A 24,690-nucleotide genomic window follows, 5' to 3' on the forward strand; every position below is an offset into this window, starting at 1 on the left:
TAGGCAACAATGACCTGGTCCATATTAACAGAACCGAACGACAAGTTTTCAAGACTCAAATTTATTTCCAAGAAAAAAATAACACGTCAATCTATAATGGAAAATCATTCTTGCCGACTTGAACCCGGTGATCGAAGCCACGCCCAAAAACATTGGGTTCATTGAGTGTGGAATACATGCCTCTGGAACAAGATATCATTCTGAACATTCTGTACGTCACACAGCGTGTTACTGAGCGACATAGGAGTCATTGCAAAGCATGCATACCTATAACAGGCACCGGACTGCAGTGTTAGAAGTATCGCGGTGATAAGCACACACAAGCTGAATCACCAACATGTAATATGCACCGGGCAGATAATAAAGCACATGCATTCTAGAACATGTGCTAATGCAGTATATATTATACATCACCTAATACACCTCAATTATATACACATTCAACTATGAAATAATTATATAGAGTGCAAACAAGCCAAATCTTAGTCCAACCTTCTTTATGGCAACTTTAAAAAAGGCAAATGGACTCAATATGGTTAACAGAACCAGATTAACATGAAATGCATCCCTGCTATGGGATGAAAACCCTCCTGCACTCGAGTGACTAAGAGTTCTAAAATGCAATGTTTATGTTTAAGAAAGGCTGTGCCTTCAGGTTACATTACCTTCTGTTTCTGCCTGGCTGCGGCACTCATCCAGCTTGTGAAAACTGATGCTAGCATAGGAGCTCAGGTCATCTAAGGGGTGGCTGAGCGCGGGCTGATGTGAGTTGCAATGCTCCAGGCCACTTAAATCCTTGGCCAGATCCAGGTCAATGTAATTGAGACCATTATGTAGGTGATCTGAGGCCTGAGGGGATTCTCTCCTGGCAGCGTCTCCAGGCCTGAGCCACACATTCTCAAAGGATGCAGAGCTGTGTCTTTTAACATCCTCACCAGAAATCGGCCCAGCACTAACTCTGGACGTAGTAGGAGTAGATGAAAAGGTCTCTGAGCTATGCCGCCTTCTGCCTTGCGGATCACCAGCTCGTATAACTTTGGCACTCTGGTTGCGGTTAGGACTTAAGTTGACCCTGGTAAAGGCGCTTGGGCCAGAGCCCTGACCCAGTAAGGAAGAGCGAGCAGTTTCAGAAACATTTGCATTTGGAGCTGGCAGCACAACATTAATATTAGTGCCCCCACCAATCGACATTTCTGCATAATTACTTTTGCTAGAAGCAGTATTGGCTGCCTTGGCGGGGATCCTGGCAGGTGTGACTTGGCTGTAATCCGAACAATGGGTACCAACTTGCATGCTTATGTAGTCCCGTGGTGCTGGCTTTCCTCGTACAGGTGGGCGACTGCTACTGCAAGTGTCAGCAGAACATGTTGAACTAGCAGGTTTACAAGATGAAGGTGTGCAAGATGCATAAGCTGTTTTTGCCCTCCAAACCCCTAGATCCATGTTCATGTATTCAGAAAGATTCTCCCTCTGGGGCACCACTCTGCTCTGGGCATAGGGTGGTGCACACATGGAAGACACCAATCCCCCGCAGAAGGCTTTGTCATTAAACTCAATATTAACATATTCTCCAGGACTTTTTGGCTCTGGAGGCAAAGCCGGCTCACGAGCCCTAGGGAGGGTGCTAGCCTTGCTGTTTTCCAAAGAAAGCCGGGTGGGTCTTGCCAATCTGCTTTTTCCTTGAAGACATGCCTCGCCCTTCCTCGACTGTTGTGATTCCTGCCCCCCCAAACTATCACTGCTCGTTGAGGATGAAGAGGAGTCCTCAGCATACAGATGATGCCCAGAATTAACAGAAGCTCGCAGGTAACCACTATTAGTCTTTCTGTGGGCATGTTTGAAGGACCTGGGCAAAGAGAAGTAAGAATAAACAGGCTTGGGTGGATCCTCAACAGTATTAATATAGCAATCTGGCGGAGTGCTTGTAGTGGATCCACTGGCTGGGGACATATTAATGTAATCATTGCAGGGCAATTTTCCATCATTGCTTTCTATGGACAACTTTGGGTTTGTACCATTGGTCCATATCTTGCTGTAGTTAGTACTATCCGGGGAGCAGCTACCACTGGGGGACATCATCATATAACCATTAGAGTCCACCTGAGAATGTCGCCTAGGATTAATGATCTGCTGAGGAGCAGACACACTTTTGGGACTCATAGGCATATAGTCATTGTTTTTTGGAGGCACAGGAGCAACACCTGGTGACATGGGCATGTACCCATCATCTGTATGGTTAACTTTGTTACCCTCCAAGTGGATATCCAGGCACTCTTCTGGATAGGAGTATGTGGGCACAAATGCAGAGTGCCTAAATGATGATAGACGCAGAGGGTAAGAAGGCATCATCTCAGTATATTCTTCAATTGATGATTGGGATGGGGTTTTTTGGTGTGATGCAGTTGGTGGAGAAGTTCCTGAAGAATGAGTTCTCTTCCTGAAAAACTTGTCCAAGTCAGGGTGCTCATCACCCCGATTTGATGGATACCTCTGTTGATTTTCTCTTTGAGGATGACCGTTGGGCTTTCCCATACAGATATAGTTATTTAAGTCTTCTTCCCTGGCCGGTGGCGTGTGCCCTAGCGAATCTGGTGTCACACTGCGGAAAGAACTTCTGAAATCACACGGACTAGAACCATATTCATCAGAGGAAATGAACCCACCATCACTTGGGGAACCAGAAACTGAGGCACTGGATCTTCGCGGACATAGGCAATCAGACGTAGACCCATGTCCACTGGTGCTGCTGGAGGATAAACTGACAGGACTGGTAGCTGATGGAGAGCAGCGAGTTGCTGGCATGGGGATGGAGCGGCTATGATTGAGTGGTGGGTGAAGACGAGAGCTGCCTCTGTGTCGATGTGACTGAGCTCTATTGGCACTCGGACTCACAGGGCTGCCGTCCATTGAGGCTGGCCTCGACATAGTACCTTCTCCATCGCTTGATGCCCGAACCCTAAATGAGGATGACCCATGCTTAGAAGCACCCCCTGCAGGTGAGGTGGCTGTGACACTTTCCGTGCGTGCCCTCCGGTTAAGCCCTACTTGGCTGGGAGGGGGATGGTTGAGGTGATGCCTTCTAAGAGGAACAGAGATAGGGTTGGAGCAGTTAGATGAAGACTGACTCTTGCTGCGAGGTCGAAACTCATCACTCAATGCCTTCATAGCTTCTAAGATTGTCTCATGCATGTTCTGTGCCACTACAGAGTCATCCACTTGCATCCAGAATTCACCAGCCCCTGTAACTGCAGAGCGGCCAACCTCAATGAAGAAGAAATTCTCTGAATGACCACATCTGCGAATATTCATGAGCTGCAAAACAACTGCAGCTGCATCAGAGTTCAGCTTAACCAAACTGATTGTTCGGTGGGTCAGGCACAATCGGTATATTCCAACAAGATTCTTGAGCTGCCCCAGTCCTTTGGGCTTCATTATCACTTGCCATACTTCCTTAAATGCCAAACCAGGAGGGGCAACCTCCCCATAAACATCTTCACCGTTTACCCCATCATGCACCCCATTAGACGCTCCATCATGGTTGTTATTAGTATGGTGAGCCTTACCACGATTGTGAAGGTCCACCAGAGCTTGGTACCATCCGTCCTGTTCTTGTTCACAATCAGCAGCGATGGCAAAGCACTCGTCCTTCGTATACAGAGACACCAGATGCTTGTTTTTAGAATCTGCCCTCTTGTTTATATTAAAGCAGCTCTCGAGAGGAATAGACCTCTTTGGGGCCCCAGACTTATGCCTCCACTTTTTCTCATTCTCGTAGTACTCCAGCCTGGCTAAACCTGACTCGCTGGCAGTCCTGAGTACGAAAAATCTCTTGTGCATACTCTTAGGCTTTCTAAGGTAGCCCACCTTTTTGACATCTGAGAAGTTCTCCTGAGGCAAAGGTTCCGTGGGGCTGGCCATTGTACCAAAACAAAAACCGTACCCCAACCCCACCAAAAGCAAAGAGAAAACAAAAAAAGCCCACTCTCCTCAGTCCTCTTCGATAAAGTGTATGTAGCAGATTCACAGATCAAAACAGCACCACTTGTTGGAAAAGAAAATGATACAGCAGTGAAGGGGAGCTGTGCGGGGAACTAGATCCACTTTGCAGAGTTGTATTAGTTCTCCTCCTCGGCTCACAAGGCTCTCTCTCCTCTCACATCCAAATACTCAGCGAGTGATGGATCCCCTCCGCGATCAGCCCGATGGAATCCAGTGCCAGGGGCAGGGCTGCACGCACCCGCTCGAAATCCATCATTGCATCTGTCTGCTGGGTCAAAGTCGCTTGGATTGCAAGCACTGCAGTGAACCGTGTTGTCTGGGGAGGCGACCCCCTCTTATTAATCCTCCCCACGGGGCTGACACTAGACAAGCCTCTCAAAACACAGCACCGTGTCACTGCGGGGAGGAAATCACTGCCGGAGCGCGCCCCCATTCAGTCCCATCGCGTTGCTCAAGTGGCATCTGATGTGAAGAGGAGGGCAGGTAGCTGCACTTCTACTCCTCCCAAGACCGGCTGGTATAATGAAAACTCCTCTCCCTTCGTCCGCGACCGGACCCTGGCCGGCGAGGCTGCAGTCAGACGTGGGGGGAGTGCAGTGACAAATAGGTGTTGGGGGGTGCGGTGACCCTTGCTGGAGAGAGGTACGGGAGTTGTTCTGCCAGGCTTCCCCCCGCGTTTGCTCGCACTCCCCACCTTTCCTTGCGAAATAAACCAAAACAAGCTGTGTCTGTGTCTGAGTTCCCGGGAGCGCAGTCCGCCCCCCTTCCCAGCTCCAACCGCCTCCGTCTGAACAACACGTGACCGCATCAGCAGCACCACACACTGCGTGGAGCCCGAACGCGCCACCAGGATCAAGCTAACATGCTGGCCGCACTGCAGTCACGCCACGCCCCCTCCTCCTCCTTTCCCTTTACTACCAATGCGCTGCGGGAAGGAGGGAGGGGACGAAGGGAGCTGCGCGATTGGTCATTATGAAACGTCTGTCAATTCCTTTCCTCCCCGCCCTGAGGGCTTGAGGAAGTTCGGTTGAGGTTAGGGTAGTAAGGAGGCGTAGACGCCATTCAGTTTGGTGTTATGTGTGAAGCTCGCTGTATGCAGGCTGCTTTAGCGTGCAGTGTGGCAACGGCAAGGCGAGGGTTAATGCACCAGGGGATGTTGGGGTGTAGCGGCCAAAATCAATCATTCGGCTGTCTCGTTTTTTTTTTCCTTCTGGCCATCTACGCTAATGAGTTACCGTGCAGTTCAGTCACGGGATGAAGTGTTCGTTATTATCTCCTAAAGCTATGGTAATACACACCGTACAGCATGCCCCGCTCAGATCTGTCCGTGCTGCAGCTCCCTAACCATTCCCTACCGCTGCAGATGAAATGCCAGCTTGTGTAATGTTTCACTGATTATTAATAATATTATTTTTATTATTATTTATGGATTATTGCCACACACACAAGCATACACAACACAGCAATGCATATTATTAGATGTTATAATATATATATATATATATATATATCATTATATTATTCACATGTAATATTTTTTTTTCTTTCTTTCCCCCTTAATTTTTTATATGTTTGTATAAAACTGGCAACATTCTGCTTTGTTGTAAACAGTCTGTAGTTTGATTCATCGCTGAGGCAACCTGTGACATCATTGCTTTGATGTGTTTATTTTTCTCCAACATTTCCCGATTCTTTAACGAAAATAAATACGTACCACGGTGCATTGCGGAAGCGAGGCTGATGACCTCTCGATCGCCTCCATTCTCCTACCATTACGACCGAGTCATTTATTTGAGTCTATTCGCTGCGGGGAGAGCTGTGGTTTCACCTCCTCGGCTCTACTATACATAAAGAAGGACCATGCCCAGTGAGCTTCTGCTGCAGGAAGGGTTTGGCTGGCCCTGTGTAATGCGTAGGTAAAGTACGGTATCTGTAGACCGTATCATGACCCAACAGGCCAGTGAAAGATTGTGTTCCTTACGCTATATACAATAATTGTATATTGTAGTGTTTGGAACGTGTTGGGTACAATGTACACTCAGAGCAGGGCCGGACTGGCTATGGTGGAGCGGCTCTGGCACTTTAAGGTCAAAGGCTGCCTAATGATGTAAATGCAGCCGGCACCTGGATATATATATCCGTAGCATGCCGCCGGCTGTATCCAGCTGGTGGCCGCACACTACGGCACCCGATCTGCTGCTGGAGCATACACCCGGTGTGCCAGATGTCCAGGCCTGACTCAGAGCCAATATAATAGAGCTGCATGCCTTTCATTGAAGAAGGTTTGATACCAATATGGAATAATGAAAGTGACTGTAGCAAGAATTAAATACATTACAGAGTCAAAATGAGGACAGGTGTTAGAGATTTCACTTAAATATGTGTGGATAATTACTTATTTCCTGAACCTTATGTGTAAATTTAACATAAAACCAAAATGCTGCAACTTTGTATCTTTTGGCTAATTCAATGGCCACACAAGCATTTTCATTGAGAGAATCAATGGTTAGGTTTTATATCATGTGTTCGGTTTTAACACCTCCGACGGCAGGAGAGCGTGAGCTTCTGGCTCATCTCTCTGGAACTGGCAGGGTTAATGGCAATTTAATGGTGGGATTCATTCATACAGTTAGGTATATAGAGCCAACTGGTTACAATTATTTATATGCCGTAGATTCAAAGCAGGTGTGTATCAGGTGTGCTAAAGATGTGGTCTCGACTGGACCTGTGTGCTGTGATATATAATGTATGAATTATTAGTGTAGTTAGACAGCAGATGGGGAGGACAACGTTTTGAAGACATGGCGGTTTTTATATAGTGACACAACTGTTCACCCTTAGGTGCACCTTCTGTGTTTCTGAACTGAACAGGGCAAAAAGGGCTCGTGTTTACCTTAAGTGGCCTGTTGGCTGCCATAAAAGCTGCCATAGCATGGAGGTTGAGTTCTGCGCAACCACTTAGCACGCGCATCTCCATAAGCGTTTCCTAGCCCGTGGCCGCACCATTTGATCTTTTTTTTTTCCAACCGACCGTTCTCATACCTTTCCCATTGAAAGTTTATAAAATATAGAACTATGATTAAATACTTGTATATTTGTATATATAATTTAATACTTTATATATAACTATAAGTGCCTATTTAGCAATCCAGTGTGCGTTCAGTTTTACAGGATACTTAGGACTGTATCTGCTTGGAAAAAAATTGTAACTAAGCAGAAATGGTAGCAGTAAATGCAGACTTTAATATAACAGACATAAACAAATATGAGCTTGGTGCCCTTTTAATAGATCCTCTCATTCAGTTACAGCAGAAAAGCCATTTTTCTCTCTAAATCTGCCGCCAGTGATGCTGTTTGCATTGGTGATTCCTGGAGCATGTACACAGCCGAAGTGAGAGTCATGGTGTGCCTACCCCAGGTCTGAAACATGCAACAAATCTTCAGCTGGGTACAGCATGCTGCAGTACGTGAGCATGCGGACCCTCTGCATTTGTTCCAAAGACCCTATTAAATATCCGATCTCGGCTGACACATTATGGTAACAGTGTTTAACCCTTTCAGTGCCACATGGCTACGACAACGATCACTCACCCTTCTGGCACACAAAGCATTAACCCTACCCGCCCAACATCAGCTTCACAATAAAAAGCTAAGGGTCAGCATCCAGACACCAAATCTAAGCTGGCAGCTTCTCTAAGTAAAGACAGCGGTGGGATGAAGGCATGCAGTAGAATAGTAAAATGGTGCACTGCAGGTAGCCCAAAACTCACATCGAATATTTGTAGATCACTTACTACAAATCCCTACCGTCTGTAACAGTAAATGTATTCAAGGTTAATTTTATGCATTTATGAAACACCAACACGTTCATTAGTGCTCTAAAGCAGTTTGGTTAATACATTGAGCCAAAAGGGAATTTTGTCTATTAGAGTGCACTGGGCACCCTGCTCACAACAGCTTGCACAGAAATAGGGTTTTATAGCAAAAAAAAATTACTCTGGGCTCTAATTTATTCTACTGTGTTTCAAGCCTAGAGATCCATTAGAATATAATGCAGAATATTAAACAAAATCACTTGTTTATAAATACGGTACATTATATACATTGTATACATTACCTTAATACACTGCATTAGTCAACAGTTCTTCGCTAATCTTTATTGTTTTCACTGTGGTTTTATAGAAGCTTTGCAAGATGAAAGAATATTTCTGTTTAATAATGCGTGTATATCTAAGTTACACATTCATTGACAAATCAGTGCAAAACTCATTGCGGCGATGCTTTATGAACAAAACAACTAAATGCTGCCATCTCTTGGTCAGTCTTATTGCAGATGCAGTACCACTGAAGAGAGGGAGCATTGAAATGATTGTACACTTTTATAGTGATTGACTTGAGAGTGAAATAAGCAATGGAAACTCCTATGATCAGGCCCAGATTGGGCACCCTGGACAAATGCCTGCCATGTACCTTTTTTGACGGTCATGCAGCCAGCCCCATTCTGTAATGCGCCTATCAAGAAGACAGCTGCACGGCTAAGTGCTGCCGAAGCATTTTTTAGCCTTAAAGTGTCATGGCTGATTTTAATACCCAGTTCATTCCTGGATGCCCCACTGCAGTTAGATGGAGGAAATGTTTATAGGAGGTTTGGTCTAAACAAATCCAATACTGAAAACTCAGTTGGAACATTTGCCTTGGAGGGCCACGAAACTTTGCAGGAAAAGTTGCAGGCTTCATGGAGGAATAAAAGCACAAACCATTCAATAAGACATATCATTAATTACTACTAATTAAGAGCAGAAACGTACAAATATCAGATTAACCAAAACAAACATTAATAACCTCAATCACAGGTCCACCCCTAATACATTTCTTGCATCATACACTTAATTAGACAGAGTATTAGGCCATCAAGCACAATAGCATATGATACAACTAAAGTGATCTTTCATGTTTTTGTAAATTTATTATTAGTGAGCGCTCAGCATTTAGACAGTGTATACATTTCTTATACCTACAGAAACCATTCAATCCAAAATAAATTGTTTCATCAATTGCATTATACGTTATACATCTCTGTAACTTATGTGTGTATTTAGCCAGATAAGGATTTGATTGTGGGTGCCTTACCATCTGCAAAAATATTTTTTTAAAAGGCAATACTGGGTATTATAGATGGGACATAAACAGGAACTGAGCAGATCTTACTTTAAAAATGGCTCAGAAATATACAGAAATAGTATACATGGGAGCGGGCAACACTATTATTTCCAGCTCCTAAAAATAGACAATGTAATTAACGATCTAGTTCTATACTTACCTAATTGCCTTAACTTGTGTGAATTGAGATGACTTTCCCTTGGAACCACTATGTACCTACCATCCCTCCATCATTTCTATGAGCGGGTTCTAGGTTTGGATTTTTATAAGGCATCCTGCTCTACATGTTATTTAACTGTGGGTTTGAAATGAATGCAAGAAATGAATATGTGTCCCAAGAACAAAAACTGAAATACGGTACACCACAATTATTTAGATAGGTCTACTGCATTTGTACATTGATGAGATGTTATATTGCTAAATGTTCTCAGCTATGTTTGAGTGCACTGACATGCTGTTTGAGGACTGACAAACTGAGGACCAAAATGCCACAGGCAAGCTATTTGGGGGCAAATATGGTACAGGCAAGCTGTTTGGGTGTCTAAGATGGCACTGACGAGCTGTTTGGGGGCGCTGTGGCTTCCAGTTACGCCTCTGCTCTCACACTTTCTTACACATTCACTCAGGCTCACCCTCTGCCATGCTCTCTCTCTAAATGTCTCCTTACCCTCTCCACTTACCACAGCATGTCCCTGTCTCCTTTTCTGTTTCTTCTCTTGCCTATTCTTATATAATGAATAACAATAGGGGGAAAATGCATTAGTGAGGCTAAAACAAGAATTTCATAATTCTGTTTTAACTGCACTAATGCCTGAGGAAGGGATCTAGCAACTTGGTCTTGAGAGCTTGCAATTAAATTCTCAGCCAATAAACAGTATTCATTTAACTCCACTCATTGTAAAATAAATGAAAATAACTTTTATTCCGAGAAAATGAAAAATACAAGTAGCGATATAAAAAAAGCTGCTTACGACAGAAAATGCAAGATTTTTAAAAAATACATTTAGGAAACTGCAAAAAAATATCCTATGTCAGAAAGATGCTGTGTCCAATACAATTAGTGCTTTCGTCTAAGAATGTGTTATGTGGCTTCCTTTTTGGCTGTATAATTCATTAGAAAGAATATTTTTCCAAAGTAACTCAGACAAGTATATAGATCCAATTATTTTCCTAGACTAGGCCCACGGTGAAAAATAATCCACGTTTTATAGACGGAATTCAGTGCTTTTTGGTAAGAATAGTTTTGGGTGTGCGCGAGATCTGCAGTAAAGGCTGACCTCAGTTGCTCTGCAGACATCTGTTCCCCTGGTTAAGAAAAACAGTAAGCACATCTGATATCAATTTAGGTTCATTCCTGTTTTGTTGATGAAATATAATGTAAAAAGGGAACTCTCCATGGGCTGCATATGATTTTTTCTGAACTGTGTGCACTCTTAAACATTTCATTCTGTCATCTTGAAGTTACGTCAGATGGAATAACTTGTTGACCAAGTTTAGGGTCTGTTGTGCAAACAGCTTTGCTCCTCAAGGTTTGAGGGTGTTATTCCTGCAAATGCCTAAATAGAGACAAATGAAGCAGGGAAGGGTAGATTTGCACACTCCATGAATGTAGAAGGTGACTAAATGTCACCGATTTATCACCAGTCACTAATGGTCTAAAATCCGATCTCCTGGCAATATGAAGAAAGGAATGGCATGAATGAGTGAACTGATGTAAGCCCATATTCTGTCCAAACATGACTGAAGTAGCAGTGTAACAGTGTAACAATGCATTGAGATTCCCTTCCCAACGTGAACACTAGGCAGAGATAACATCCCTGTGTGGGTCATTCTGGATACTACTGTAGTGGGCTTTAGTATACACAGCCTGGAGCCATAAGTGATTTCTCAGTACATGAGATGGTCTGCGTGGTCCAAACTATGAACTCACAGAGCTCTCTTTATCATCAGTGCAATACTGATTTTAAGCAAAAAAAGAAAAAGAAAAAGCTTCTGAGGTGACAGGATTTTCCCATATTACTGGGATTTTCATTTTAGCTGTGATTAAAAATGCACTGTGTATTCAGCTGCTGCGCATGTGCGCTGGTTTGGTGGGCAGATCCGGGTTAGGTTGGCTAAGGTGTCTAGTTAAATCATGGGGACAAGTAATAGTAAGTGCCTCCCAGGCCCCTGCTCTTACCATACTTACATTTTCACTCACACTCTAACTCACATGCATATAGACCTCACCTTGAATGGAGTCTTCAGCCTTGCTCATACTACTGCAGCAATTAACACACAGTTACATGATCCCGCTGAGCTCCCACCTATTAGGGCAGGCCAGCCCTATTTCATTTCAAGTAGTGTGATTTCAATATTTGATTTTATATGTCATAAATATCACATCACCAACATAATGATTTTAACCCTTTAAGGATCAATTACCATATGTTCTATCCCCTCCTATGCTCTTTAAAGAGTGTCACTGGTCCCAAAGGGGTTAAAGTCATCAATAACTTATGAAGGCACCAAACATTACAAAAATGCATTTTCAGTTTGTATTAGACAACTCCCAGCCGTAGGAATCCCCTGGTATTATTCAACGCATAGAGCTCTCCAAAATATCTTTTGTTTGTTTTTTCATATTTAAGCATTTTCCTCTTGAACTTGTGGGTTTAAAATCTCATCCAGGAGAAACAGATAGATTGCCACATATCGCATCTACTAAAATATATTCATTTAGGCCAGGGTTAAGACGGTGTCCTCAACGTGCATAACTCTTTGACAGTCTGATCAGAGTTGAAACAATATAAAGTTGTGGCTCGAAAGAAAAAAAATGATTGAACATATGTTTTATATAAAGACCTTAGTGAGTTTAAATGGGAAATTCAAAGATAAAAGTTCAAATACTCGGCTTGAGGCAATGTTTCAAAGCAAACTCACTGTGTGCTGGCTTGGAATTAACTGGCTATAAACTGGGGTACACGCACTTTGATATTATGCTGATGAACTGTTAGCTTCAAGAAGAATATGTACTTTCCCAGCAGACTGAATGGTCCTCTGTAGTATTTGTTCTGAGACCAGAACACTCAGGTCAGGAAGTCTAAATGAATAGTGGATTACAGCGAGTTCCACGGTTGGGAAGGAGAGGATACTTCATGAACTGTATTCTGAGAATGTTACACATTGTTCACATGGAATAAATATCAGGCTGCCTCATGTAAATACTATAGCCATTAAAAATAATCTGGGACCTCAGTGAAATGTTCTTTTCGCTGCCATTAAAATGTTATCTGTCAAACGGCAGATCCGCTATGTGGTAAACATGTGTTACTAACATTTCTTTTTGCTTTTTGCTTATTTATCTATACATAAGTTATTTTCAAGTTTTGACATTGATGAAATATTTGTAATTTAATATTTATTTACAAGTATATAACCAATATACTCCCTTGACTATAGGATTTATTTTTCTATTAATTAATATATTTATTTATTATATTTATCTCTCAAAAAGTGCAGTTTTTTTCTTGAAATGCTGCATGTTTTGCATTTAGATCATCAGATAGAATTCAAATACAAGAAAATAAGTTAACAGGGAACTCCTACCACCTTTATATTTCTAGTGTCACATTACAAATTAGCTTTCAAATGTTTTCTGGTGTTCTCTATTTTATAAATATAGTTTCTAATAATATAGCACTTTTTAGAGATTATTAAATGATCCCTCAAACTTAATGACAGGAAAAAGGAAAAAGCCTCAATATAACACAACACTACTGGAAAAAAAGCGAAACTAGTTTTTGCTAGACTTGGGCACCAGGGGGCTCTTCGTGTTCGTCTTCGTGCTCGTCTTCGGGGGGGGGGGGAATCTTCGTATTCCGCGAATATTCGCCTGTTCCTGTCTTCTCTTCGGGCGAATATTCGTGGACATTCTTCGTGTTCGGTTTTTCTTCGTTTTCCCGGTTAAGGGGTTAATACGGGGTTAACGCAGCTCTGACGCCAGCAGTTTAAATGTACGTATGAGCAACTCTATTGGTCGTCAGCAGGGGGCTCGTCTGCCAATGGTTGATGGCAGACGAGCCCCCTTCTGGCGACCAATAGGGTCTCTCGTACAGACTGTTAAACTCCTGGTGGCGTAACTTACCCGGCACATCCCACTGGTCTCCCTCCCTGTTCAATTAGTTAGTCTGTGCCGGGTTAAATGTCCGTACGAGCGACCAATAAAGTCGCTCGTACGGACATTTAACTAATTGAACAGGGAGGGAGACCAGTGGGATGTGCCGGGTAAGTTGCAGCATTGGGGTTTTAAAACCCCAATGCTGCAACTTACCCTGCAGATGCCACTGGAAATCCATAGGTTCGCTGTCAGGGGTTAACTTACAAAGACAGTGCGAGTGAGCCTATTTGTCACCTGCAGGGTCTTCCTCTGGCATCAACCAATTGGTTGATGCCAGAGGAGGTCCCTGTAGGCGACCAATAGGCTCATTCGCACTGCCCCGTAACCCGTGACAGCGAACCTGCGGATTTCCACTTCCGGGAACTGCCGCGATGCCGCGAAGACAAGGTAAGTTAGAAGGAGGGGGGAATGGTAGACGTAGACGATCACGAAGATCTTCGTGGTGTGTGTCTTCGTCTTCGCCTACGTTTTACCGCCGCCGTCTTCTCTTTGGCGTGTCTTCGTGTTCGTTTTCATGTTCGCCCGAAGACGAATGCACAAGTCTAGTTTTTGCTTTTGTTGTTCTTACACTCTCACTCTGACACTCTCTTATACTCTCCGTCAATGTCTCCCTACCTTCTCCGACGACCACTTCCATGTCCTTGTATCCTTTTCCACAGCTCTGTCATTCATGTCTTCATTCTTCATTCACTTCTCCATGGGTCTTTTTTCTTCGTCTGCCGTGAACCATCTGTGCAGCTAGATATGCCCGATATATGAATGTGAGACAGTTGGGAGGTATGGGTATAGCATTTAAGACAAAATATAACTATATCACTCTTTTTCTGAATATATATGATGTTATGTACCCAAAGTGAACCTTGCAGAAAAAAGTAATTTTCATTTGCTGTTCATCAAAACACAGCTATGAGAATTATTAAAATGAACCTAACTTAATATGACTTTAAACATTTTGTACCACAAAGTCTTTAGAACTAACTTTTTAGTACATGAAACTAAAATCTGATTTGAAATTTACTCTTCCCATGATAGAACACTCAGTAATGCCTTAGGATATTGAGTCAGAGTTTACTTGCAATATAGTTTACTTATGCAATATAACAGGGGCATCCAACCTGCGGCCCTCCAGCTGCAGGACTACATCCCATCCTCCTCAGCCAGCCCCTTAGCTGAAAGAGCATTATGGGAGATGTAGTCCTGCAGCAGCTGGAGGGCCGCAGGTTGGACGCCCCTGCAATATAAGCTTAGTGTAAGAGTAGATGCCAAATCTAGATCCACGCGATGGGTTAAATTATTCTGAAAAATTTTCATTACTTCTTCAAATCAAGGAGAGGTGGTGTCGGTAAAGGTGCCAGCGGGCTGCTCTGGTTTAATTATTTTGGGCTACTACCACAAACGTTTTTCATAGTCACCACTTGTGAATCTTTTAGGGCTTTAAAAGCTGTATTATAGGGAAAAAGAATCATTTATCCGGAACCTACTGGCTTTGGGGTTTGTTCTATAACTAATACAGTTATATCACTCATATTTTGTTACTGGTTCACTGGCTGTAAAGTATACATTACACATATTTTATATGTTAACAGTACGTTTTGTTTTCTTGCTTGCAGTTTGTTATTATTGTTAGGGGTAATATTCAATAACAAATTAGCTGGTAAGTATTTGTAATATCATTGAGTATGGTAAGTACTGTACTTTTAATGGTATTTTAAAAAAATGTTTTTCAAACATTATTTAAATTAAAAGCATTTAAGGGCATTATTGCGGGTCACATCTATATTTCATATGTTGCTCACTAGCAAGTACAGTACTGTCTTCCAGTATGTATAAACTCGCAGAATCAACTATTCAGTAATATATCCCACATACTGCTGCCATGGTAACCGTATTGCAGGGACAAATAGGAACTGGAGACAGAAGTCAAAATCAGGGCCCACAGCCCACAAAAAATAGGCATATCTGGTATATCGACACTGCCAGGTTCACCTCAGATGAAGTCACTGCTTTCATTGGAACTTAACTCACAAATACCCACTAGAAGGACCTAATCTTAGAAAGCAAATAACAAGCAAGCATCGGTGTGAACGATACTCCATGGCACATCTGGGAACCCTTCAGGTGTGGCCCTTCAGGTGTGACCCGGAGTCTCTGGGTGATGGTCTGCTTCCCCGGTCACTCATCTCTTTCAACGGGAAGGGGAGTGGTGTTTAGCCACGCCTCTCTGCCCAGTCTCCTCCTGTTCTCAGCTCTCTCAAGGTAGCCTGATGCTAGCCCCGCCTATATGTGCAACTAGCCCTGCCTCACATGATGCTAGCCCCACCTTCATGCTCATCTAGCCCTGCCCTCCAACAAAGCCACTCCCCTAGAAGGAGAAGATTGCTGATAAGTTTCTAGGTATACATAGATGGTATGATCATGCAGTGAAACAGAAGAGATGGCGACAGAGGCCACATTGGGAGGACCCATTATATATCACATATTGTTTCCTGTGAAAAGTGTTATAGTTAGAGTACATCTAAGCAGGCCTGCAATATGCTCCTTAAAAATATCAATTGCATGAACTCATGTTATGGAAATTAATTTCAAATGAAAACACTCCCTACTTAGTGTCTGACCCAACGTAAAAATAAAAGGATCACATATCACTTAAGAAATGTCAGGACGACTATTTTCACTCTATACCTGAGGCTAATTCTCTGTATTATACGGATTTGTGCTTCCACATGTTTCAACAGCTTCTGGTCAGACATAATACCCCGCCAAGCCATAGAGTATTTTATAATGCACATGTCAAAATACAGAGTCACAAAGCTTACGTGATTGCATCAGAATTCTTGGTCAGGACTCCTTTTTAATGCCTTTGTGGTGTGCACTACATATTTTTAAATTTCCCTAAATATTGAATCCCTCCAAAAATAAAAAATAATGGGGAAAACAGAGGTAGGCACATTTATATGAAGGAAAAATACATTTAGTGATTGATTTAAGGAGCAGCCATGCCAAAAAAATCACTATATCTTTTCCCCAGGGTAGTTTGGTCATCAGTCTGGAAGGAAGATATGATTTAATGTTCTCGCCAATTATTAAACATGGGCACACACTGAAATCCTTTGTTTGTGAAATCACGTACCAGAATCCAGTGATGGCATAATGTGTCCAAAGCAGTTCATGTTTCTTGTAAGTATTTCAAGAAGCTACCAGCAACAATTTAAGTGCTGATATAATAAATTTTCAGATTATATGTGGCACTATCACAGTTCAAATTATTTCATACTGATCTTGGGACTTTTTTTTTCTATAGGTTGACATCAACTAAAAATATATTGTTTAGAGCATCTTTAGGTAATAATATAATAGTAATATAATATAATAGTAACTTCCGTCAGCATATCGTTATCAGAAACGCTTGTATGGAGTTTAGAGCTATACTGAAGCACCTCATCTTGTTTTGCATAGTAGCACATCTGTGCCATATTTAGTCCTTATGTTTCCTGTATCTATAGAATTGTTTCACACAGACATTGCCACATCATGTTTTTTTCCAATCTTGAAACTATTTCTGTTATATTTGTCTCATGGGGTGCAAAAACCATTAGAACTTGACCATTGTATGGTAATAATTGCTTGACTTATCTTATTAATGGCTTGAAAGCAGATAAACCATGACTTTTTTTTTTTCTCCAGAAAGTTGCTTAACACATACATCTAGTGAGAATGCAACAACATGCGAGATTTGAAGGAAAAGTGTGAAAACTAGAGGCATAAGAAAAAATGTGGTGACAAGTATTATTGCACTGGCCCGCGATAACTTTTCGATGAGAACCGTAAGCCAGATCTAGACAAAAGAATGCCATGTTGGTGGAAGTTGGTGGTCATCACATCACATCAAAATTGAACATTATTTAGAAGCCAACTGTATGTTTTCCAATCCAAACCCACGGTGTGCATGAGTGTCCAGGACAAGCCTGTAGGAGCCCATAAATACTTTGAACACACCTGTCGTTCCAATATTTGCCCCACTACAGTGGGGATATTGGGCAGATAACCTTTTATCTGCCTTAGTCAGTCCTAACTAAAAATGTTGGCTTGGCTGCAAAACCGCAGTAAAAAATATGCACATGTGACAGGAAGAACAAATAGGGGCGGTCAAAAAGTAATCTTTTCCAGATTCTTAACACATTTGTTTCAAGTTCCTCCCTAAAAATAAGAGATGGCCCACAAGAAATATCTGAATATAAGCAGTTTTGATATCCTTAAGTTAATTATAAACCTAGTTTTATTTTACTACATATTAAGACATCTCATATATCTAGAGATTCTCAAATGGGGATCAAATATTTTTAGGCCCGCATTATCAATGTTATAAAAAAAACAGAATAAGACATCATTCACGTTATTTTATCATATATATATTATTTTTTTTTTATTTATATTTTTATATTATACTCATATTATTAATATTATACAACGTAAGAAATTATTTAAAAAATCTACTGTTATCGTTAAGATACCAAAAGTCGCGTTAAACACATACAACAAACATGCAGTATTTTAACACATTTGTTTTGTCCTCTTTAAAAATATTTTTGTCATAGATGCGCCGATCTCATTTGTAATATACAACAGCACATTCATTCATTGTTCACCGTATATATCTTTAAACATATCGTGTAGCGCTAGTACCAAGAGAGGAGAACGCAGAATCTAACATTTAAATTATTATTCAAATTAACAACTACCGTATTTTCCCATGTATAAGACGCACCTTTTTTCGAAAAATTTGGGGTCTAAAAACTAGGTGCGTCTTATACAGTTGTAGATTGCAGTTACTACTTCCCAGTCCCTCCCTGCAGTCACACTGACAATTGACCCTGCCCCTTTCTGATTAACAGTCCCTCCCTAAGGTCACACTGATGATTGGCCCCGCCCCTTTTATTATAGCATTCACATGGCTCAGAAACTCATCTAACAGTAAATATAACATTAATATTTGGGCTGCTGAAAGTTAAGGGAGGTGGGGGTTAATTTAGGGGCAGTTATGGTTAATGGGGTGTTTAGGGTCAATTTAAAGCAGCTATGGTTGATGGGGTCTTAAGGGTTAATTTAGGGGCAGTTATGGTTAATGGGGTGTTTTGGGTTAATTTAGGGGCAGTTATGGTTGATGGGGTATTTACGGTTAATTTAGGGGCAGTTAATGGATGGGAGTGATGAGGATGATGTTTTATGATAAATAAAACTTGAGTTCAATAACTATGTAATACATTTTTTTTTTAATTTTGGGCCCCAAAATTAAGGTGCGTCTTATACATGGGAGCATCTTATACATGGGGAAATACATTATAACGTACTGATATAGGAGGAGAAAAGGGTGCTGCTCTTGCAAACTTACAGTTCATTAGAAGCTTGAGGGGAATGAGATAAGATAGCGAGGGACTATTGTGTTTGGAATGGAAAACTATGAAATCCACATGAACAAAGTACTTTCTGTATAACTGCTTTTATTCTACATGCAATTACTTTGCTGAATAGAAGAATACATAAAACTATTAAATAGTATCACGGACAATTTACTTGACAGCACAGATCACAGCAGAATATTGGGACTATTTGAATAAATTTGATGCTACATTTGACATGATACAGGGAACTGTGTGAATGGGCTAGGAATTCCTATTTAACATCGTAATTATTATTCAAATCTTTCTTCTTGTACTGAGAAGTGGACAGAAGGGTAAAAGCTGTCTGCTCTGATGACAGATAGGATGATGGATTTCTCAGAGGGAATACATGTAAGCAACGTATGGCATTGTCAACTCCCTACCAAGGTCAGCCACCTGCTTTGAGACTGCGAGGAAGACTTAAGACAAGTTAAATTGTCAGTTGTCTGCAAAGATTTGTATATTTCTCCGACAGGATAAAACCTCTCAATTCAATTAATGGTGATCATTCTGTGGCACTGCAGAGCCAGAGTAATTAAATATAGATAGCACGTGTAACTTATGAAATGTGAGTACATTTCTTGAAGGAAATAATTTACTCGGGGAGATAGATTCATAGTGGGGCAGAATGGGGAGATTCCCTGTTCTTAGTTTTAAGGACTTGTGGCATATATTCACATAATTGCAATTGTGAGTTTCAAATATTTTAGTTGAATGCATTATTTCTTTTGTTTTTAGAATTAAATAAGCAGCTCCTAGATACTGAAAATAATGAATGTGTAATGGATATTTTTGAGCTGTGTTAATTTTGAAGAACAACACCACAACACAACTAGTCTTTCTAGAAATGCCCGGTGTGCCCGATGGCCAGTCCAGGCCTGCCTGCAAATCTGGGTTTTTTGTGTTATTCTGTTGATCTATATCTGCTATGCTTTGTTTTCATACATTATTTATGTATACCCTCAAATACGGGGCTTGTTTGTCTTATTCAGTTGATGGATATCTGCAAAGCTGTTTTCATGTATTGTTTATTTGATCTATACCCTCAGTGCTGGGTTTACATGTGATTTCCAGTTGATCTATAACTGCAATGCTGGGTTTGTGAGTTCAGTTGATCTACACCTGCTATGCTATGTTTCCATACATTATTTGTGTATACCTGCAAATACAGAGTTTTATGTCTTATTCAGTTGATCTATACATGCAAGTGCTGTTGACATGTGTTTATTTGATCTATACCTGAACTGCAGGGATTAAGTAAAGGAGAGGTATGGCTTAGTGAATGAGGGGACAAAGGGACTCTGGGGATTAGTACAGGGGAGAGGACCTCTCAATGTCACAGTAGGGTCAGGAGGAAGGAAGACTGCAGTCAGTGTGGGAAATATTTTAGGGGGGCGATAGCGGAGGGAGTGCTTGCATGCTAGGGCGCGTGGAGCGGTATATTGGCAGCAGAGGCCAATATTAATGTATATCGGCAGCAGGGTCTAATATTAAAGAATGAAAAACAACTGCCAGTTCAGCTGAAGTCATATTTCAATCACGGTCTTTACTTCAAAGAGATAGACATGTATTTTTAACTACATAATATGTACTAACACATATCTAACGCATATATATATATATATAGTGTATATGTAGCGTTTGAAAATTGGCCCCCCCACTTTGGTCCCTGTCTCCCCCCCCATATGCCTCCCCCCTAAATATGAAAGCTGGAGATGCCACTCAAAGATTACAAAATAATTGTCCAGTGCAATTGGGAAGCTCTTCAGACAGATTCCCTGCCAAAGTGAAAATGGAGCCGCTAAATCGGTCACAGAGGTCCTCATATCACTATTGTATAGTAAACCATATAATTGAACGGTTGACATAGTTATTACCTTGCAGATAGAATTGTGCATTTCAGAGCAGGCTAGCTTCATGCAGAAGGTGAATTCGATATTGGCACTGCTGACTTGCAGTCCACAAAGAATGTGATTAAGGGTCAGCACTTTTGGCTCCTATTCTCTTGTCAGACACAGACCTTTCTACCACGTAAACTTGCATGTTCTGGATCACAACACGTTCCATACTGGGTTAGCCTCACTCACAAATCTGATGTTGTTTCACCTTTGTTGTAACAAATCATAGACAAGTGACCACTATATTTGTATTTTCTGAAGGAGAGAGAATGCTTGCAAGTTATTTATACACAGAGAGAAAAAGACATTTTCAATCACATTGAACTATCCTGTATTTTCATAAAAAGTATCTTTTTATGTTCTTTTTTATATTTTGGATCAGCTCTTAGTTTTGACTACCTGTATACTTGCCATCTTTCTGCAGTTCCATGCTGGGATACACAAAATGCACCAATAGGTTATTTGTTATGTTGAGCAATAAACAGGGCCGGACTGGCCTAAAGGGATACGGGATATTTCCCAGTGAGTTGTCTCACCTGGGGCCGGGAATGCAAATGTTGCTGCAGTAGCAAAAGAGATGTTATGTCCCCCCTGCTTATCAAACTTCCACCGCGCGTCTCCCAGTCAGCTCCACACTGGATATGATGTCATAAAGCAAGAGCCGACTGACAGACTCATAGGAAGAGGATGGTGAAGTGATAGGGAAGCGTGTTAAAGATGATGGGGAAATAATGGCTGGGCATAGAGATGACGAGAAGTCATATTAGGGGCACGAAGATGGAGAGGGATGGTTGTGGTGCAATATGGGGTAATAATGGTAGGGGATGGAAATGATGGTGGTGAGGAACACGATCATGGGGGTTATGAATATAGTGGTTAGGGATAATGATTGTGATGGGCAGGGCCGGCCCTACAATGGAGCCGAGTGGGGCAATTGCTCCAGGCGGCACTTTTGAAAGCCCTTTTTTTTTTTAAAGCGGAAGAGAGAGAGGGTGCCGAGTGGTTTTCGCTTACCAAGTTGTCAGTACCCACTCGGCGCCCCTCTCTCTCTTCTGCAACCCCTCTAGCTCGGTCTCGGTGCCGGCTTGTAATGCTGAGCGCTGGAAGATGATGTCAGCATTACAAGCTGGCACCGAGACCGAGCAGGGAAACTCGCCGCAGGACTGCTGAAAGGTAAGTACAAAGGGGGGAGGGGGAGTAAGGGTAGATAATAGGGAAGGAGAGGAAAGTTAGATAGGGGGGCGGCAGAGGAAGGGTAGATAATGGGGGGGGGCATTTTAAACTTCGCCCCAGGCGGCATTATGTCTTAGCATGCATACACACACTCTTGCAACATACACATACAACTACACATACATACACACCACTCTAACATCAAACACTTAAGCATATATACACACATAGTCTACAACACCATATGCTTACACGTACATACATATAGCCACTCTAACACCATGCACTTACACATATAAAGATACATACATACATATAACAAACACGCACACTCTGACACCATACACTTCAACATACATGCATACACTTTTTAGCTCTAAATATTTTTTAGGAAAGCTACAAGTTTATTAGCACTGTTTATTATCTACTGGTCATGGATCCCAGTGATATTAGAAACTATTTGTTTTCAAATGTGTCTTATATAAGACTACAACTCTGGTTGTTTTACCTGTCCTGTTGTCATCTGAGTACCTGATGTCACATGTGTTCGGCCCAGCATGTCAGGAAGGAGAGCCTGGCTGTGCTCATACACAGTTACCAGTATGCACATTAGCACTGTGCCAGCATCATCATAGAGCTAACATACGAACATGGTGTCCTTGTAACTGAAGCAGCAGTAATCTTACAGCAGGTAGACGGTGTTGTCCATGTTGGTCATATTAGGGCAGCTCATGTACCTTGTTACATATAAGTACAGGTGCCCTCAGTTTTTATGACTCTAAAATATTTAAACTAAATTAGATTCAATTTAAAGAAACTACTAAATATATAATACATAACAAACATTCAACAGAATTAACTATTTAAATGCCAGATTCTTAAAAGGCTAGATAATAGAATGCAAAGTGCATTTTGTTAATGTACTATTAAATTGTTACTTAGGCCCCAGAGAGTATTTATCACTGCACGCAGATCGTTTTTTTCACAATGGGCTTATGTCTAGCAAAGTTTATAATGTATTTCTGTTTCTGAAAGCTGCCGCCTTGCCTAAAAAAACAAACCATGTAGCGTATGCTATTAATTTGAAAGTAATTTCATGTCACTAAACATGACTAATAGGGTTTAAAAAGGCATTTAATTGCCATGAAATTAATTAAGCTAAGTAAATTAGACAATGTTACATTATCATATTGCTAATTGATTTTCAGCAAATAATAATTTTATACAAATGATCTATGTTCATTAAATATAATTCCAATTCCTGGTCATATTTGCCAAGTATCATGTTACATTTTTGCATACTCATTACTCCAGGGCTCAGGAGAGGTCCCTGCTGTCATGATATGTATAAAATAGACAATCTCGCTAAGGCACAATAAATACCAGGTGGACACACTGCAAGCATTGAAGTCCTTTATTTGTATTTTATTGTAGGATAAAAGTAGAGTGATGTTAGGGAAGTGATAGAACATTGTAAAACAGGTCAGAAGGTTTATGCTCATAACATAATTAGGGGTTACCTGGGGGGGGCAAGCAAAGCATCTGTACAAGAGTACAAGTGTCTTGTGGAAGACATGAATGCATGTTGGGCATTTAGAAGTATAATTGCCACAAAGCGTATTGCTGCCTACCCTAGCCAACACACTATAGGCTCTATGTGAGTGCAGGTGACTTTAAATTCTGGACATTGTAGTTGATACTTTGTTGGTTGGAGGTCAAGTTAAACTTGCATGTCCTCACTTGCAGCTCATAACCCCCTCCTCATACACACACACATTTAATTACTGAGAGAAAAACATGTTTTAATTAGACTTACATGGGGTCAGTATTTTTCCTACCTCTTCCCACACCCGCATGCAAGGGTTATTTAATAATTTGCCCTTGGCAAGGGTAGAGCCTACCAATGCCTGCTCACCCCCAGCCAATGTGAAGTAGAATGAAGGGTTGAAGTAGATGTTAACACTTTGCGCAGTCATTGTTGCCAATTAACTCCCTATCCTATATGCTGTGGTATGAATTGTTTATCTACATTAGCTGCCTCAGTGTTCTATATTATTGCACATCAGGATTCATTCGATAAAGAAGGGGTTTATCAGCATGATAAATAGTCAGGGTGTTTGCCTAGTATATTGGGATCAGATAACACAACAAGGTTGAACCAAATTCACCATACACATACATACACACTCCTCTTCTCCACCCCCCCCACACTCTAACACCATACGTTGACATACACACACATGCTAACATCATATACTAACACACACATATGCAAATCACCAAATACTAACACACACTCTTGCTAACACCATATGCTGACACACATACTCAGCACATCCCCCACTGCTCTCATTCAAACAACCTCCCAATCTCAAACAATGTATAGTGAGGAGCACCCTTCACAGGCGAACAGCAAATGGTACCTCTCCCTGCCAACAAAAGAGATGTGAGACCTGTGCACACATCCTTCCCACAGATGAAATACAGATACCCGGCTCACACTTACACCACAAAACCAATGGCTGCTTTACCTGCAAATCATCTAACGTGGTGTACCTCATCATGTGTGCTAGATGCCCAACAGCGATGTACGTGGGGGAAACAGGCCAAGCATTACACAAACGGTTTAATTCCCACAGACATACCATCAAACAGAAAAAAGTAGATACACCTGTTGGAGAACACTTCTGTCAGCCTGGACACAGCATTCAGGATGTGAAGCTGTCAGTACTGATGGGATCGTTCCGCACCCAGAGGGAGAGAAAGATATGGGAGATCAAACTAATATACCGTTTTAATACCCTAATTACTGGCCTCAACAGAGACAGAGAATTCATCTCCCATTATAACATCACCAACCATT

General features: G+C 41.6%; 1 protein-coding gene across 1 annotated transcript; it reads right to left on the reverse strand.

Moving 5' to 3' along the window:
• Positions 1-651: 651 nt before the first annotated feature.
• Positions 652-3,918, reverse strand: LOC149300283 (insulin receptor substrate 1-B-like). Its single transcript, XM_089485278.1, has one exon. It carries the CDS (start codon positions 3,916-3,918, stop codon positions 652-654), a length of 3,267 nt encoding a protein of 1,088 aa, XP_089341404.1.
• Positions 3,919-24,690: the final 20,772 nt, after the last annotated feature.

This window comes from Sceloporus occidentalis, unplaced genomic scaffold (assembly GCF_023333645.1).
Source record: "Sceloporus occidentalis isolate IW3139 unplaced genomic scaffold, rSceOcc1.0.p SCAF_25, whole genome shotgun sequence".
NCBI classification, from domain to species: domain Eukaryota; kingdom Metazoa; phylum Chordata; class Lepidosauria; order Squamata; family Phrynosomatidae; genus Sceloporus; species Sceloporus occidentalis.

Coding starts and splice junctions, on each gene's coding strand:
- LOC149300283 (XM_089485278.1), bottom strand. CDS start 3,918: ATGGCCAGCCCCACGGAACCTTTGCCTCAGGAGAACTTCTCAGATGTC.